General features: G+C 61.9%; 1 protein-coding gene across 7 annotated transcripts in view; it reads left to right on the top strand.

Moving 5' to 3' along the window:
• ATP2B4 (ATPase plasma membrane Ca2+ transporting 4) overlaps positions 1 to 16,925 on the top strand; it is a 55,992-nt gene that overhangs the window by 30,314 nt on the left and 8,753 nt on the right. For 4 of the 7 annotated variants that reach the window (XM_068159741.1, XM_068159742.1, XM_068159744.1 and 1 more), the window contains exons 6-19: positions 13 to 138; positions 2,106 to 2,141; positions 3,847 to 4,008; positions 4,118 to 4,332; positions 4,910 to 5,152; positions 5,856 to 6,097; positions 6,736 to 6,970; positions 9,551 to 9,730; positions 10,578 to 10,665; positions 10,782 to 10,888; positions 12,202 to 12,393; positions 13,164 to 13,377; positions 14,205 to 14,416; positions 15,989 to 16,096. In XM_068159741.1, the coding sequence (XP_068015842.1) occupies positions 13 to 138; positions 2,106 to 2,141; positions 3,847 to 4,008; positions 4,118 to 4,332; positions 4,910 to 5,152; positions 5,856 to 6,097; positions 6,736 to 6,970; positions 9,551 to 9,730; positions 10,578 to 10,665; positions 10,782 to 10,888; positions 12,202 to 12,393; positions 13,164 to 13,377; positions 14,205 to 14,416; positions 15,989 to 16,096 (2,360 nt within the window). The remainder of the gene's footprint in view (positions 1 to 12; positions 139 to 2,105; positions 2,142 to 3,846; positions 4,009 to 4,117; positions 4,333 to 4,909; positions 5,153 to 5,855; positions 6,098 to 6,735; positions 6,971 to 9,550; positions 9,731 to 10,577; positions 10,666 to 10,781; positions 10,889 to 12,201; positions 12,394 to 13,163; positions 13,378 to 14,204; positions 14,417 to 15,988; positions 16,097 to 16,925) is intronic. The other 3 variants (XM_068159743.1, XM_068159745.1, XM_068159748.1) reach the window with 1 other exon arrangement.

The raw sequence follows: 16,925 nt of genomic DNA, 5'->3' as shown, positions 1-16,925 counted from the left end.
CTGCTGTGCCAGGTACCCACGTGATGGAGGGCTCTGGCAGGATGGTGGTGACTGCTGTGGGCATCAACTCCCAGACCGGAATCATCTTCACTCTCTTGGGGGCAGGAGAGGGAGACGAGGAGAAGAAGGTGAAGAAAGGTAAGGAGATGCACTGAGCCTGCTTCTGCTCACCTCCTGCCTTTCTCCCTCTGCTGGGAAGCATCCACTGGTGTGCCACAGGCTGTGCCCACATCTCTGCCCCACGGTTAGTGCCCGAGGTCCAGGCAGGTACAATGAGCTCTCATGGTGGCAAGGTTGAAGGCTCCCTTCCTGCTGCTCCTTCACCTGCAGTGTGGAGGTGCTGCTGCCTGAGGACAGGCCCCCAGGCACCCTCTGCTCGTGGATGTGGCTCCAACTCTCTTCTCCAGCCTGGAGCTGCAGGGCTGGGGGGAGTCAAGGCTCAGAGGAAAAGGCAGTGGATGCCCACGCTGCTCCTTGCCCACCCTGCGGTGGGAAGGTGAGTCCTGGCCCTCCACAGGATGTTCATAGCCCATCCAGAACCTTGAGGACTTTGCTGAAGGTCTCTGCTGGCATCCCCTGAGCTCCCTGGGGAAGGAGGCGAGGTGCAGAGGATGGCAGGAGGCAGAGGAGGGTTTGTGTGCTGGTGGTGAGGGGTGGCAGAGCAGCTGAGCTGGCTGAGGTGTTCCTGGGCGTGCTGGGACTGGAAAGCTTTCTTGCCTCAGCTCTTGCTGCTTGTTCCCCTGCTCTGTGCCAGCTCTGGTGCCAGCTGTAAAGACAGCAGCAGTGCTGCCAGGCTTGGGAAGCTCCTGCTCTCCGTGTCCCCACAGCTCTGGGCTCTCTGGGAGCAGCCATGAGGAGCTGGCAGGAGGCAGCTGCTGGTTGGCATCGCTGGCTGTGCCAGAGAGCCCTTTCCAGGAGGTGATGCCAGGCTTGCTGGGTCTCTCCTGGCAGCAGTTCTGAGTCTGGGCTGCCTGTGTGCTGGGTTTCTCCAGCTCTGCTCACCCAGGGGGTTTGTGGCTGTGGAGCTCTCAGGATCTGGGTGCCAGCTGGGAGGTGGGAGTCTGGGATGAGACATGGGAATGGCACTGCTGTGGGAGCTGAGCTGCAGCTCAGCAGGCAGCAGCCTGCAGCCAGCTCTGGCACTCAGCCCCACGGCAAACCCAGTTCTGAGCCTTGTAGCCCTCAACATGGGAGCAGAGTGGGGCAGGAGGCTTCCATGTGGTGCTGAGGGATGGTGGAGAATCATGGAATCAGTTAGGCTGGAAGAGGTCTTGCAGCTCATTGAGTCCAAGCCTTACCCCAGCACTGCCAGGCCACCACTGACCCATGGCCCTCAGCACCACATCTCCAGGGCTTGGAAACCCCTCCAGGGATGATGGGGACTCCACCACTGCCCTGGGCAGCCTGGGCCGGGGCTTGACAACCCTTTTGGGGAAGAAATTGTTCCTCATGTCCCACCTGAACCTCCCCTGGTGCAACTTGAGGCCATTTCCACTTGTTCCTTGGGAGCAGAGCCCAGCCCCCACCTGGCTCCAGCCTCCTTTCTGGTGTAGAAACCTCTTAGCACTTGAGGCTTGTTGGGCCTGCAGCATCCCTGTGCTGCTCATGTTGTAGAGGCATGTTGGGGCCCCCCATGTGCAGACTGTGCTCAGCTCAGACACGGGGGGCAGAGCCCCCAACTCCTACCACAGCTGAGGACAGGTCTGTGCCTCCTGGGTGGATCTGCTCACACCTGCTGGCAGCAGGAGGTAGGGGCACCCATGCTTGGCATGTGCTGCTCGGAGGCCAAGCTCTGCCCCATGGTTTCTTGTCTCAGAAGGTCCAAGACAGCACTGGAAGCCCTGCCAGGGGATTTGCAGTGAGAGCTTTGCAGCTGGGGAAGTCTGGAGCCTGAGGAAGGCAGGGGGCTCCGGAGCCGCCTCAGTGCTGCGAGCTGCGGACCGAGGCACCGGCGGTGGTGCTGGTGGCAGCAGGGTGCTGAGCCCTGCTCGTTGGATGCTGCTGGAGCTGTGCCTGGCCCCTGGGAGCAGGGCTGTCCCACCAGCCAGCTGCTGAAGGTGGTGGCTCCAGGTGCTCAGCCCTCCACCCTTTCTCTCTTTGAACAGGTAAAAAAAGTGGAGCCCCTGAAAATCGCAACAAAGGTAACCAGCTCTCATCCTTTGAACCAGCACCACACTAACTACTGAGCATTCCTCCTTCCTTCCTTCCTCCTTCTTCTCCTCATCAGTCTGTGCTCTCTGCTGCTGCGGCAGGACTCTCGCCTCGTTGTCCTGGGAGAGGGTGCAACGGTCCCGTGGCTGCCGGCCCTGCTGTGGCCGTGGGCTGCAGAGCTGCCGTGGGGCTGGGCAGCTTGCCCCACCGCCCCTGCCTGGAGCACAGCCTTTGTGCAGGGAGCAGAGGGCTCCTCCAGGGGCCTGGAGCACAGGCACAGCCTCCCTTCCTCGGGGCACGCTTAGCATCATCAAGGCTGGGAAAGCCTTCTGGGATCATCCAGACCGGCCCCACCGTGGCCCCAGGTGCCACAGCTTTCCTGAGCACCTCTGGGGATGGAGACTCCACCACCTCCCTGGGCAGCCTGTGCCAGTGCCTCACCACCCTCTCAGGACAGAATGTTTTCCTCCTATCCAACCTAAGCCTCCCCTGGCTCAGCTTGAGGCCTTGCCTCATTCCAAACCTCCTGCTGACGATTTCCTCTCCTCCAACCCCCTGCTGCCATCCGCCGCCCCCACGAGCTGCTGGCCCTGCAGCACTGGGGAGCCCAGCAGAAGCAGCCCCTCTGCAGGGGTCGTGTGTGGGCATGGCTGAGGGCAGGGATCTGGCTCTTCTCCTGCTCTTCCCGGGACAGACCGTGCCCCAGGGCCTGGCCGACGTGATGCTTGCACCCTCTCCCCCCATGGCCTCGACTCCGTGAGCGTCTCCTCGCCAGTGTTTCTCACACTGTTCTTTGCAGGCTGTGGAGGAAGCCCATTTCTGAAGCCCATTTCTGCACCTCTCTCTCCACCTCCTTCTCTTTCTCTCTCTCCTCTCAGCAGTTTGAGTTTGCCTCCTCCCCGTCAGCCTGTCCGGGTGCTTGTTGTGTCCGTCTCGGGTCTGTTGTCACCGTGGAGCTGTCCCGTGTGGAGCTGCTGTGGGCTCCAGGGTGTCTCAAGCCATCGAGGGGCAGCAGCTGGGAGGAGGAGGGGACAGGTCCCAGGGTGCCCTCAGGCAGGGGGTGTAGACCTTCAGCTGGACTGAACCAACTGAAAGCTTGGCTGTCTCAGGTTCTCAAACCGTGCTGGATGACTCAGGGCTGGGATTCCAGGAGCTGGCTCCCTCCTCTTCAATCTCCATCTGAATCTCTAACTGTCCCCCTCCATCTCACCCCCTCAGCTGCTCCCCTGGCAAGTGATTCCTGCTGAGCTGCCCACAGGGCGCTGGAGGGGGGGAGTGGGGATGCTCATCAGGGAGCTGGGGGAGACTGGAGCCCCTGCTGGGGTCAGCTCTGACTGCTGTAGGGTGCAGAGCAGCCCGCAGGGGACCTGCCTCCGACCCAGAGCTCGGCCAGAAGGTTTCTGGCAGTGTTGCCTTAGAGGTGTGAGCAGTGGAGGGGTCACATCACCAGTGTCAGCCCTGAGGATCCTTTCTCCATGGGGCTGGGGGAGATGGCAGCAAGCTGCCCTGTAGAGAGGTGGCAGGGCCCCGGGGCAGGAGGTTTCTGTGTGCTCAGATGTGTGTGTGCTGGGGAGTGGTCCTGGTGCTGGGGTTTCTCTCTCTCCCACCACCACCATCGTTCTCAGTGGTGTCCTCCAGGCTCCCCTGCTCGCTCTCCTCTTCACACGTGGTGTCTTGTTTTGCCCTGGGCTGTAGCTAAAACTCAGGATGGTGTGGCCTTAGAGATCCAGCCCCTGAAGAGCCAGGAGGGGGTGGAAAACGAGGAGAAGGAGAAGAAGAAGGTCAAGGTGCCCAAGAAGGAGAAGTCTGTGCTGCAAGGGAAGCTCACACGCCTGGCGGTCCAGATCGGGAAGGCAGGTGAGCGGCAGCGGCCGGCGCGGCTCCGGCTGGCAGCGGCGTGGGGGGAAGGGGCTCTGCCCCCCGCCCCCTCCCCCGGGGCCCTGCCGACCGCCCCCTCTCTGCCCAGGGCTGATCATGTCGGCCATCACCGTCATCATCCTGGTGCTGTACTTCGTGATCGACACCTTCGGGGTGCAGGGCCGGCCCTGGCTGGCGGAGTGCACCCCCATCTACATCCAGTACTTCGTCAAGTTCTTCATCATCGGCGTCACCGTCCTGGTGGTGGCCGTGCCCGAGGGGCTGCCCCTGGCTGTCACCATCTCCCTGGCGTACTCCGTCAAGGTGAGGTGCCAGGGAGCTGCCTGCGGGCGAGGGAGCTTGGAGGAGGGGGCAGGAGGAGGAGAGAGCTTGGGGGGACAGGATGGGGAGGGACTTGGGAGGGCATGAGGAGAGAGGGAGTTTGGGGGGGTACAAGAGAGAGGGAGTTTGGGGGTGAGTGAGGAGAAAACTCGGGGCACAAGGAGGGAAGGAGCTTGGGGGCTAGGAGAGGGAGGGAATTCAGGGGGGCATGAGGAGGGAGAGAGTTTGGAGGGGAGCATGAGGAGGAGGGAGTTCAGCAGGGCACAAGGGAGAGGGAGTTTAGGGGTGAAGAGAAAACTAAGGGGGGCACAATGAAGGAAGGAACTTTGTGGGGGTATGAGAGGGAGGGAATTCAGGGGGGCATGAGGAGGAGGGAGAGAGTTTGGAGGGGGGCATGAGGAGGAGGGAGTTCAGGGGGGCAGAAGGCAGAGGGAGTTGGTGGGGCATGAGGAGAAAACTCAGGGGGGCCCAAGGAGAGAGTTGAAGGGGGGCAAGAGGAGGGAAGGAGGGAGTTGAGGCTTTTGGCTCTGACCTCTCCTGGCCTCGATGCCTGCTGCAGAAAATGATGAAGGACAACAACCTGGTGAGGCACCTGGATGCCTGTGAGACCATGGGCAACGCCACTGCCATCTGCTCGGACAAGACCGGCACCCTGACCATGAACCGCATGACCGTGGTGCAGGCCTACGTGGGGGACACTCACTACCGCCAGATCCCCGACCCCGAAGCCATCCTGCCCAAGGTGCTGGACCTCATCGTCAACGGAGTGGCCATCAACTCTGCCTACACCTCCAAGATCCTGGTGAGCTGCAGGACCACCACCCCCTGAGCCTTCCCCTTCCTGAGCAGCCCTGCAGCTCCTCTCCCCCTGAGCCTTCCCCCTCCTGAGCAGCTCTGCAGCTCCCCTCCCCCTGAGCCTTCCCCCTCCTGAGCAGCCCTGCAGCTCCTCTCCCCCTGAGCCTTTCCCCTCCTGAGCAGCCCTGCAGCTCCCCTCCCCCTGAGCCTTCCCCCTCCTGAGCAGCCCTGCAGCTCCTCTCCCCCTGAGCCTTTCCCCTCCTGAGCAGCCCTGCAGCTCCCCTCCCCCTGAGCCTTCCCCCTCCTGAGCAGCCCTGCAGCTCTTCTCCCCCTGAGCCTTCCCCCTCCTGAGCAGCCCTGCAGCTCCCCTCCCCCTGAGCCTTCCCCCTCCTGAGCAGCCCTGCAGCTCCTCTCCCCCTGAGCCTTCCCCTTCCTGAGCAGCCCTGCAGCTCCTCTCCCCCTGAGCCTTCCCCCTCCTGAGCAGCCCTGCAGCTCCCCTCCCCCTGAGCCTTCCCCTCCTGAGCAGCCCTGCAGCTCCTCTCCCCCTGAGCCTTCCCCCTCCTGAGCAGCCCTGCAGCTCCTCTCCCCCTGAGCCTTCCCCCCCTCCTGAGCAGCCCTGCAGCTCCTCTCCCCCTGAGCCTTCCCCCTCCTGAGCAGCCCTGCAGCTCCCCTCCCCAGCTCTGGTGCTGAGTTTCTTCCCCCTCCTGCAGCCGCCCGAGAAGGAAGGAGGTTTGCCCCGGCAGGTGGGGAACAAGACCGAGTGTGCCCTGCTGGGCTTCGTGCTGGACCTCAAGCAGGACTACCAGGCTGTGAGGAACGAGGTGCCAGAGGAGAAGCTCTACAAGGTCTACACCTTCAACTCTGTGCGCAAGTCCATGAGCACCGTGCTGAAGAACGGCTCCGGAGGCTTCCGCATGTACAGCAAGGGAGCCTCTGAGATCATCCTGCGCAAGTAACCACCCCCCTCTGCTCCCCCTCTGCCCCCCTGCCCTCCCTCTGCCCTCCCTCTGCCCTGGTGACCTCCTGCCTGCCCTCCCTCTGCCCTCCCTCTGCCCTGGTGACCTCCTGCCTGCCCTCCCTCTGCCACCCTTCTGCCCTGGTGACCTCCTGCCCTCCTTCTGCCCTGGTAACCCCCTGCCCTCCTTGTGCCACCCCTCTCCCTTAGTAACCCCCTGCCCTCCTTGTGCCACCCCTCTCCCTTAGTAACCCCCTGCCCTCCTTGTGCCACCCCTCTCCCTTAGTAACCCCCTGCCCTCCTTGTGCCACCCCTCTCCCTTAGTAACCCCCTGCCCTCCTTGTGCCACCCCTCTCCCTTAGTAACCCCCTGCCCTCCTTGTGCCACCCCTCTCCCTTAGCAACCTGGGAGCTGCAGGGGGAAGGGTTTCCAGCTGCCGTGGCAGGGAGGTGGCTGTCAGGGGGTGCTGCTGTGCAGAGTCTCCCTAGTGGCTTTGGAGGAGCTGTGGGGAGCTGGGGGTGAGGCTGTGCCTGTTCTGCAGTGGGGGGAAGCTGGGGGGGTGGGGAGGAGGTTGCTGAGCTGGCAGCAGCTACCACCCCTGGCCTCCCTCACCCTCTGTCCTCCTCCTGCGTCAGGTGCACCAAGATCCTGGACAAGAATGGTGACCCCAGGGTGTTCAAGCTGAAGGACAGGGATGAGATGGTGAAGAAGGTGATAGAGCCCATGGCCTGCCACGGGCTGAGGACCATCTGCTTGGCCTTCCGAGACTTCCCTGCCGAGCCCGAGCCCGACTGGGACAGCGAGAACGAGATCCTGTCCGACCTGACCTGCATCGCTGTGGTGGGGATAGAGGATCCTGTGCGGCCAGAGGTACCTGAGCCTCGGCTGCCCCCTGCTGCTCCTCCACCCCAGCCCCTTGCCTGGGCCAGGAGGCCCTTTCCCAGCCCCTCAGCACCACCAGCCCCTTCTGAAAGCACAGCAGCTCCTCTGCGGCCGTCCCTGCAGTGCCACCCACAGCACCAGCTCCCTGCAGCTGGCATCGCTGCCCTGTGCCTGGGCAAGGTGACCTTGCTGGCAGGATGCTTCCATGGGGACTTCTCCCCTTGACCCACAGCACCAGCTCCCTGCAGCTGGCATCGCTGCCCCACAGCTGGGCAAGGTGACCTTGCTGGCAGGATGCATCCATGGGGACTTCTCCCCTTGACCCACAGCACCAGCTCCCTGCAGCTGGCATCACTACCCTGTGCCTGGGCAAGGTGACCTTGCTGGCAGGATGCTTCCATGGGGACTTCTCCCCTTGACCCACAGCACCAGCTCCCTGCAGCTGGCATTGCTGCCCCACAGCTGGGCAAGGTGACCTTGCTGGCAGGATGCTTCCATGGGGACTTCTCCCCTTGACCCACAGCACCAGCTCCCTGCAGCTGGCATCGCTGCCCCACAGCTGGGCAAGGTGACCTTGCTGGCAGGATGCATCCATGGGGACTTCTCCCCTTGACCCACAGCACCAGCTCCCTGCAGCTGGCATCACTACCCTGTGCCTGGGCAAGGTGACCTTGCTGGCAGGATGCTTCCATGGGGACTTCTCCCCTTGACCCACAGCACCAGCTCCCTGCAGCTGGCATTGCTGCCCCACAGCTGGGCAAGGTGACCTTGCTGGCAGGATGCTTCCATGGGGACTTCTCCCCTTGACCCACAGCACCAGCTCCCTGCAGCTGGCATCGCTACCCTGTGCCTGGGCAAGGTGACCTTGCTGGCAGGATGCTTCCATGGGGACTTCTCCCCTTGACCCACAGCACCAGCTCCCTGCAGCTGGCATCGCTGCCCCACAGCTGGGCAAGGTGACCTTGCTGGCAGGATGCTTCCATGGGGACTTTTCCCCTTGCCTGCTAGCAGGGCTCTGTGCAGCAGCCAGACCTGAATCCATGAGCAGTGGAGAGGAGAAGGCTGGAGGAGATCTGATTGCTGGTCATAAGTAACTTAAGGGGGGGTCAAAAGGATGGGGCCAGACTCTTCTCTGGGATGCCCAGGGACAGGACAAGGGGCAGCAGGCACAAACTGGAACCCAGGAGGTGAAACTTCTGTGGTGTGAGGCTGCTGGAGGCCTGGAGCAGGCTGCCCACAGTGGTTGTGGAATCTCCTTCTCTGCAGAGCTTCCAACCCTGCCCTGGCCATGGTGCTCCTGGGCAAGCTGCTGGGGGTGCCCTGCTGGAGCAGGGGGCTTGGACTGGATGAGCTCCAGAGGTCTCTTCCACTGTGCTGTGCTTCTGTGGATGGAGGCCTCACACAGGGGGTGTTGCAGAGGGTCCAGGCTGGGCTGATGTCAGTGGTTCCTCCCTCAGCTCCCTGCCCTGCACAGGGGTGATGGGCAGCAGCTGGGCTAATGCAATAAACTCTCTGCTACCTGATTCTTGATTACATTTTGGAGCTTGCCCCTCGTGCTCCTGCCTTGCCTGCTTCTTCCCTGATTAGATGTTCAAGTATCTGGGGCTGGGAATTGCATTACAGATGCCCTGGCTGCAGCAGCTCTGGAGGCCCTTGATTCAATTTGCTAATTCCTCACTAATATCCTCTTTCCCCACCACTCCCTAATGGATGCAGCCATTAGTGCCACAACCTGCTGCTGGAGTGGGCAGGGAGGGGTGGGTGAAGTGCCCCCCTTGGGATGGGCTGTCTGGCCCTGCCTTGGCACCTAGCTCCTCTGGGTGCCAGGGAGGAGGCAGGGAGGTTGCCTTCCCCCTGGGACAGGGGCTGGAAGAGCTCCTGCTGTCTGCTGGGGGAGCTGCTCTGGACACACAGCTGAGTGTGGCTGGAGCCGTGGTGAGGGCAGGAGCAGGGAGCTGCTCTCTCCTCCAGTCCCTGATGGCTTCCCCCAGCACCCCAGGGATCAGTCAGGGAATCCCAGACTGGTTTGGGTGGGAAGAGACCTTCAGAGCTCCTCTGGTCCAAGCCCCCTGCAGTCAGCAGGGATATCTGCAACTAGAGCAGGTTGCTCAGAGCCCCAGACCTGACCTGGAATGGTTCCAGAGATGGAGCATCTTCCACCTCTGGGCAACCTGTGCCAAGGGCTCATCACTCTCACTGCAACCCCAAAATTCCTCCTTCTGTGCAGTCTGAATCTCCCTTTTAGCTCCAAACCATCCCCCCTTGTGCTGTCACTGCAGGCCCTGCTCAACAAGTCTGTCCCCAGCTTCCTTGTGGGCCCCTTGAAGCCCCCAGAAGGTGTCCCTGGAGCCTGCTTCCCGAGCCTGGCCTCAGGGCTCCTCCAGCCCAGGAGGCTGAGCTGCTTTTGGGCACCAGTTCTCAACTCACTTCTCTCCCCCTGTGTCGGCACCAAGCTGAGCCAGGGCTGGGTGCAGGTTCCTGACCCCTTCCAAATCCCTGCTAGGGAGGAGGGGAGAGCAGCTGCCTGGCTGCCAGGATCAGCCCAGCCCTGCCCCTGTCCTTTGCCAGGTGCCAGATGCCATCCTGAAGTGCCAGCGTGCCGGCATCACCGTCCGGATGGTGACCGGGGACAACATCAACACCGCCAGAGCCATTGCCACCAAGTGTGGCATCCTGCTGCCCGGGGAGGACTTCCTGTGCCTGGAGGGGAAGGAGTTCAACCGCCTGATCCGCAACGAGAAGGGCGAGGTGGGAGCGCGGCCCCGGCCCGGCCCGGCCCTGCCTGCAGGGGGCCTCTGCTCTCTTCCCCCCTCCTCTGCTCTCTTCCCCCCTCCTCTGCTCTCTCCCCCCCTCCTCTGCTCTCTCCCCCCCTCCTCTGCTCTCTTCCCCCCTCCTCTGCTCTCTTCCCCCCTCCTCTGCTCTCTCCCCCCCTCCTCTGCTCTCTCCCCCCCTCCTCTGCTCTCTCCCCCCCCTCCTCTGCTCTCTCCCCCCCTCCTCTGCTCTCTCCCCCCCTCCTCTGCTCTCTCCCCCCCTCCTCTGCTCTCTTCCCCCCTCCTCTGCTCTCTTCCCCCCTCCTCTGCTCTCTCCCCCCCTCCTCTGCTCTCTTCCCCCCTCCTTTGCTCTCTCCCCCCCTCCTCTGCTCTCTCCCCCCCTCCTCTGCTCTCTTCCCCCCTCCTCTGCTCTCTTCCCCGCTCCTCTGCTCTCTCCCCCCCTCCTCTGCTCTCTCCCCCCCTCCTCTGCTCTCTCCCCCCCTCCTCTGCTCTCTCCCCCCCTCCTCTGCTCTCTCCCCCCCTCCTCTGCTCTCTCCCCCCCTCCTCTGCGCTCTTCCCCCCCTCCTCTGCTCTCTTCCCCCCTCCTCTGCTCTCTTCCCCCCTCCTCTCCTTGGGTAACTGCAGCTGGCATCCTGCCTGGCCCGGTGCAAGGTGTCTCTGACCATGCCAGGGGGGTTGGGGCTCGGTCTTTGGGGTCCCTCCTGACTCAGAGCGTTCTGTGATTTGCCTCCTCAGCCAGGGGCGGTCTGGCTGCTGTCCCCTCCCAGCTGGGCCTTGCTTTCTGGTGGGGCAGAAGGTTTCTGACTCCTTGCCTTGCCCTGCAGGTGGAACAGGAGCAGCTGGATAAGATCTGGCCCAAGCTGCGTGTGCTGGCTCGCTCCTCCCCCACAGACAAGCACACCCTGGTGAAAGGTGAGCCCCTGCCCCAGCTGCTGCAGCTGCCCAGGGGGGCTCAGCCTGCCCTGCCTGGCTGCTCTTCCAGCAGCAGCCATGCTGGGAGCCTGCTGAGCTGCTTGTCTCTCTTTCAGGCATTATTGACAGCACTGTTGGTGAGCAGAGGCAGGTGGTGGCTGTGACTGGGGATGGGACCAACGATGGCCCAGCGCTGAAGAAAGCTGACGTTGGGTTTGCCATGGTATGGGGGTGGGAAGCTGATGGCATTCTTGGTCCTTCTCAGCACTCAGATGGTCTCTGGGCTGGGGAAACTCTTTGCATTTTGAAGTAGGAGCCCTTTGGAGGTTTGCTTTTCCTTCCCATGACCTTGGGAGGAGCAGAAAAGATCTTCAGGCGTCGTCAGGGGCAAAGTTCTTCTCTTTGAGGGTGGCAGAGCCCTGGAGCAGGCTTGCCCAGAGAGGTGGTGGAGTCTCCATCTCTGGAGGCATTTCAAAACCCACCTGGATGTGTTCCTGGGGGACTGACTTGAGCTGATCCTGCTCTAGGCAGGGAGGGTTGGAGTTGGATGACTCCCAGAGGTCCCTTCCCACCATGCTGAGACTTCTGTGATCTTTTGGGGCACAGCCAGCGATGAGCTGAAGAGCTGCACTGACTCAGAGCCAAGCTGCTGTCTGTCTTTGGAGGCTTCACTGCCTCAGAGCCTCTGCTGTGGGCTGTGCTGCTGCAGCAGGACTCACTGTGGAACCTGGGCCTGGCTCCAGCTCCCCTGGCCCCCACCACATTTTTCCTCCTGAGGGCTCTTTGAGGGAAGAAGCAGAGCTGGGTGGGCAGCGAGCAGGGAGCTGCCTGCCTGTGGTGGGTTGAAGTTTCCCCCAGCATTAACTTACTCAGCCAGAAGCAACTGAAGCTGTGCTGACAAGCAAAGCCCACACTCTGCAGTGGAATGCAGTGAACCTGTACAAACCACACAGGAGTCACAGTCTCATGCAGTAGCAAATAGCATGGAAACCCCCCTGGTCCAGCAGGGCAGGGAAGCTGCTCCACTGCCCCCCACTCAACCTCCCAGACCCTGTACCTGAGAGAGGGGAGAAAAGAGGAGCTGAGAGAGCAGCAGTGGGCTGGCTCATCTCAAAGCCAGGCAGGAGCACTGCCCTCTCCTGGGTGAAGCAAAGCAGCCAAGGTTAGGAGAGGAAAGGGAGGGGAATGGAAGTGAAATGTGAAGAGTTGCTCTCTTATCCCAGACCTCCATCCAGTGCATTGGTTTGGAGCAATCTTTAGCTTTCCTTTTTTGACACCCAGTACCCAGGGAGGTGATGGAGTCCCCATCCCTGGAGGTGTTTAGGAAGAGCCTGGCTGAGGCAGCCAGTGCCATGGCTGAGTTGATCAGATGGTGCTGGGTGGTAGCTTGGACTCAGTGGTCTCTGAGGTCTCTTCCAACCTGGTTAATTCTGTTCTGTTTGTATTTCTCTGCTCGAAATCTGCAGCTCAGTTTTAGAGGCATAGCCTAAAGCTGCCACACTGCCTCACCCCCTGGCTTTCTCCCTGCTCCTCAAGGGCATTGCAGGCACAGATGTGGCCAAGGAGGCCTCGGACATCATCCTGACGGACGACAACTTCACCAGCATCGTCAAGGCGGTGATGTGGGGACGCAATGTCTACGACAGCATCTCCAAGTTCCTGCAGTTCCAGCTGACTGTCAACGTTGTGGCTGTCATTGTGGCCTTCACAGGAGCCTGCATCACCCAGGTGTGGGGCTGCTGAGCTTGGCAGGAGGAGGATGGGGGCAGCCCTTCGAAGCAGGGAGGGGAACGAGGGTGGGGTGGGTGATGTTGGCCTCTTCTGCCAAGTGGCTAATGACAGGACAAGAGGAAATGGCCTCAAGCTGCTCCAAAGGCTTAGGTTGGGTGTTAGGAAGGATTTCTTGACTGCAGGAGTGGTCAGGGATGAGGACAGGCTGCCCAGGGAGGTGGTGGAGTCCCCATCCCTGGAGGTGGTCAGAAAGCTTCTTGTGGTTGTGGCACTCGGGGCCACGGAGGTGTTGGGCTGGTGGTTGGACTGAATGATTCACAAACTGCACCAGGTTCAAAGGCAACCTCAAGGCTCAGCTTGTCCAGCACCCCTGCAGGCAGCAGGGACACCTCCAGCTGGAGCAGGCTGCCCAGGGCCACACTGAGTCTGACCTTCAGTGTCTCCAGGTTTGGAGCCTCAACCACCTCCCTGCACAGCCTGTCCCAGCATCTCGCCACCCTCACTGTGCAGAGCCTCCTCCTGATGTCCAACCTGCACCTACCCTGCTCTGGTTCTGAACCACTGCTCCTTGTCCTATCCCCACAGGCCCCTCTGAACAGCCTCTCCCCAGCCTTCCTGTAGGTCCCCTTCAGATGCTGAGATCTTAGAGGCCTTTTCCATGGGGTGGCTGAGCTGCAGAGGTAGACTCAGCAGTGCGACATGGCCACGGAAGGAGGGTGGCTCTGGTGGTGTGTCACCTTCTCCCCTCTCTCTCTCTCTCTCTGCAGGACTCTCCTCTGAAGGCTGTCCAGATGCTGTGGGTGAACCTCATCATGGACACCTTCGCCTCCTTAGCCCTGGCCACGGAGCCTCCCTCCGAGTCGCTGCTGCTCCGCAAGCCCTACGGCCGCAACAAGCCTCTCATCTCCCGCACCATGATGAAGAACATCCTGGGCCATGCTGTCTACCAGCTGACCATCATCTTCACCCTGCTCTTTGCAGGTGAGCTTTGAGACCCCAGCCCCTGCCTCGCAGGCCACTTGGCCTCCCCTAAGTGTTGGGGACCCTTGGTGGTCCCCAGCTTGGCAACCTCACGCTGGCCAGGGCACAACTCACTGAATAATGGATGGGAGGGCAGGGGGTGATGAGGAGGGGGTCTTGCTCTGGAGGTTGGTGGGTCAGGGCAGGGGGTCTTGGTTTAGCTGGGTCAGGGTGGGGGTCTTGGTTTAGCTGGGTCAGGGTGGGGGGTCTTTTGTGTGAGTTGAGCTGGGGGTGGTCTTTCATCTGGGTCAAGGTGAAGTCATCTTCACTTGGGTCAAGAGGAAGGATCTGCTTCTAGCTGGGTCAGAGGGGAAGCCTTCATCTGGGCCAGGAGCCCTTTAGGAAGAGGCTGGCATCCTCCCTGCAGCACTGCAGGAGAGGAGGAAGGAGAAGGATCTCCTCTCTTTTCCTCTGATAATCGTCTGCCCTCTCTCTGCCTTCCACCCCCCTGCCCTTGCTCCCTCTCTCTCTGCCCTCTGCCCTCCTGCCCTTGCTCCCTCTCTCTCTGCCCTCCTGCCCTTGCTCCCTCTCTCTCTGCCCTCTGCCCTCCTGCCCTCGCTCCCTCTCTCTCTGCCCTCGCTCCCTCTCTCTCTGCCCTCGCTCCCTCTCTCTCTGCCCTCGCTCCCTCTCTCTCTGCCCTCGCTCCCTCTCTCTCTGCCCTCGCTCCCTCTCTCTCTGCCCCTGCCCTTGCCCCTTCTCTCTCTGCCCCCTGCCCTCGCTCCCTCTCTCTCTGCCCCCTTCCCTCGCCCCCTCTCTCTCTGCCCCCTCTCTCCCTCCCTCCCTCCCAGGGGAGAGGTTCTTCGACATCGACAGCGGGCGGAACGCGCCGCTGCACTCGCCGCCCACGGAGCACTACACCATCGTCTTCAACACCTTCGTCATGATGCAGCTCTTCAACGAGATCAACGCGCGCAAGATCCACGGCGAGCGCAACGTCTTCGAGGCCATCTACCGCAACCCCATCTTCTGCAGCGTGGTGCTGGGCACCTTCGTGGCGCAGGTGAGGCCCCGGCCGGGGCCCTGCCTGGCCTGCAAGGACCTCCCCGAGGTCGTCCGGTCGTGGATCAGGGCAGTGCCTCGCAGCTCCTTCTCTCAGCTGAGCTGAGCCTGTATATTGTGGCTTCTCTGTCACCTTCATAGAGTCCTGGAATGGCTGGGAAGGGAGCTCCCAACTCATCCAGTCATGGATTGGGGCAGTGCCTCGCAGCTGCTTCTCTCAGCTCTGCTGCTTTGGGGTTGTGGCTTCTCTGTCGCCTTCATAGAGTCCTGGAATGGGTGGGAAGGGAGCTCCCAAGCTCATCCAGTCATGGATTGGGGCAGTGCCTCGCAGCTCCTTCTCTCAGCTGAGCTGGCCTGGGTGTTGTGGCTTCTCAGTCACCTTCATAGAGTCCTGGAATGGGTTGGCAGGACCCTCCCAAGCTCATCCAGCCATGCATTGGGGCAGTGCCTTGCAGCTCCTTCTCTCAGCTCAGCTGCTTTGGGGTTGTGGCTTCTCTGTCGCCTTCATAGAGTCCTGGAATGGGTGGGAAGGGAGCTCCCAAGCTCATCCAGTCATGGATTGGGGCAGTGCCTCGCAGCTCCTTCTCTCAGCTGAGCTGGCCTGGGTATTGTGGCTTCTCAGTCACCTTCATAGAGTCCTGGAATGGGTTGGGTCGGAAGGGAGTTCCCAACTCATCCAGCCATGAACTGGGACAGTGCCTCACAGCTGCTTCTTTCAGTTCAGCTGGCCTGGGTATTGTGGCTTCTCTGTCACTTCCAGAGAGTCCTGGAATGGGTTGGCAGGACCCTCCCAAGCTCATCCAGTCATGGATTGGGGCAGTTCCTCACAGCTCCTTCTCTCACCTGAGCTGGCCTGGGTATTGTGGCTTCTCAGTCACCTTCATAGAGTCCTGGAATGGGTTGGAAGGGAGCTCCCAAGCTCATCCAGTCATGGATTGGGGCAGTGCCTCACAGCTTGTTCTCTCAGCTCAGCTGGTTTGGGGTTGTGGCTTCTCAGTCACCTTCATAGAGTTCTGGAATGGGTTGGCAGGACCCTCCCAGGCTCATCCAGCCATGGATTGGGGCAGTGCCTTGCAGCTCCTTCCCTCAGCTCAGCTGGCCTGGATTTTGTGGCTTCTCTGTCACATTCACAGAGTCCTGCAATGGGTTGGCTTGGAAGGGACCTTCAAGATCATCCATTCCAACCCAGGCAGATCCCCCCAGCCCAGGCTGCTCCAGGCCTCATCCAGCCTGGGCTTGAACACCTCCAGGAAGGAGGCAGCCACAGCCTGCCTGGGCAGCCTGTGCCAGGCTCTCCCCACCCTCAGAGTCAGGAATCTCTTCCTGATCTCCAATCTGTTCCTCCCCAGCAGCTCCAATGTTCTGTTGTTCTGCTCCAGCAGCTTCTGGGTGGCACACAACCTGAGTGCTGGGGTCCAGAGTGTGCTGGGAGGTGCCAGGGCTGACACCTCTGTGAAGTCATCAGCCTAGATGTGAGGTCCCTGCTCCTGCCCCCTTCCCTGGGGCACCCTGTAGGTGACCTTTGCAGCCCTTGGAGCTGCCAGTGTGTGACTTGCTGTCTCCTGTGCTGCAGATCATCATTGTGGAGTTTGGTGGGAAGCCTTTCAGCTGCTCTGGGCTCACCCTCAGCCAGTGGTTCTGGTGTATCTTTATTGGAGTGGGAGAGCTCCTCTGGGGCCAGGTAAGAGCCAATCTGAACCCCCCTTGTTGTCCCAGGCCACGGGGTGCCCACAGCCCTGCCCCTGCCTGCCCCCTGCCCTTCCTCTCCCCACTGTTCACCCACAGCAGCCTTGCAAAGGGCTGAACCCCTCTGAGGCTGCTCCTCAGCCCTCTCCTCACCCCCTGCTTGCTGTGGGGCACAGCTCTGCTGCGTGCTGGGGGGGCACAGCCAGCAGGGGCACAGCTCTGCTGCCTGCTGGGGGGCACAGCCAGCAGGGGCACGGCCAGCAGGGGCACAGCTCTGCTGTGTGCTGGGGGGCACAGCCAGCAGGGGCACAGCTCTGCTGTGTGCTGGGGGCACAGCCAGCAGGGGCACAGCCAGCAGGGGCACAGCTCTGCTGCGTGCTGGGGGGCACAGCCAGCAGGGGCACAGCTCTGCTGTGTGCTGGGGGCACAGCCAGCAGGGGCACAGCTCTGCTGCGTGCTGGGGGGCACAGCCAGCAGGGGCACAGCTCTGCTGCGTGCTGGGGGCACAGCCAGCAGGGGCACAGCTCTGCTGCGTGCTGGGGGCACAGCCAGCAGGGGCACGGCCAGCAGGGGCACAGCTCTGCTGCGTGGTGGGGGGCACAGCCAGCAGGGGCACAGCCAGCAGGGGCACAGCTCTGCTGCGTGCTGGGGGGGCACAGCCAGCAGGGGCACAGCTCTGCTGCGTGCTGGGGGGCACAGCCAGCAGGGGCACAGCTCTGCTGCGTGCTGGGGGGGCACAGCCAGCAGGGGCACAGCTCTGCTGTGTGCTGGGGGGCACAGCCAGCAGGGGCACGGCCAGCAGGGGCACAGCTCTGCTGTGTGCT

This window comes from Melanerpes formicivorus, unplaced genomic scaffold (assembly GCF_026170545.1).
Source record: "Melanerpes formicivorus ecotype bairdi unplaced genomic scaffold, bMelFor1.0.p_v2 SCAF_46, whole genome shotgun sequence".
NCBI lineage: Eukaryota > Metazoa > Chordata > Aves > Piciformes > Picidae > Melanerpes > Melanerpes formicivorus.
This window is presented reverse-complemented; position numbering and strand designations above follow the sequence as displayed.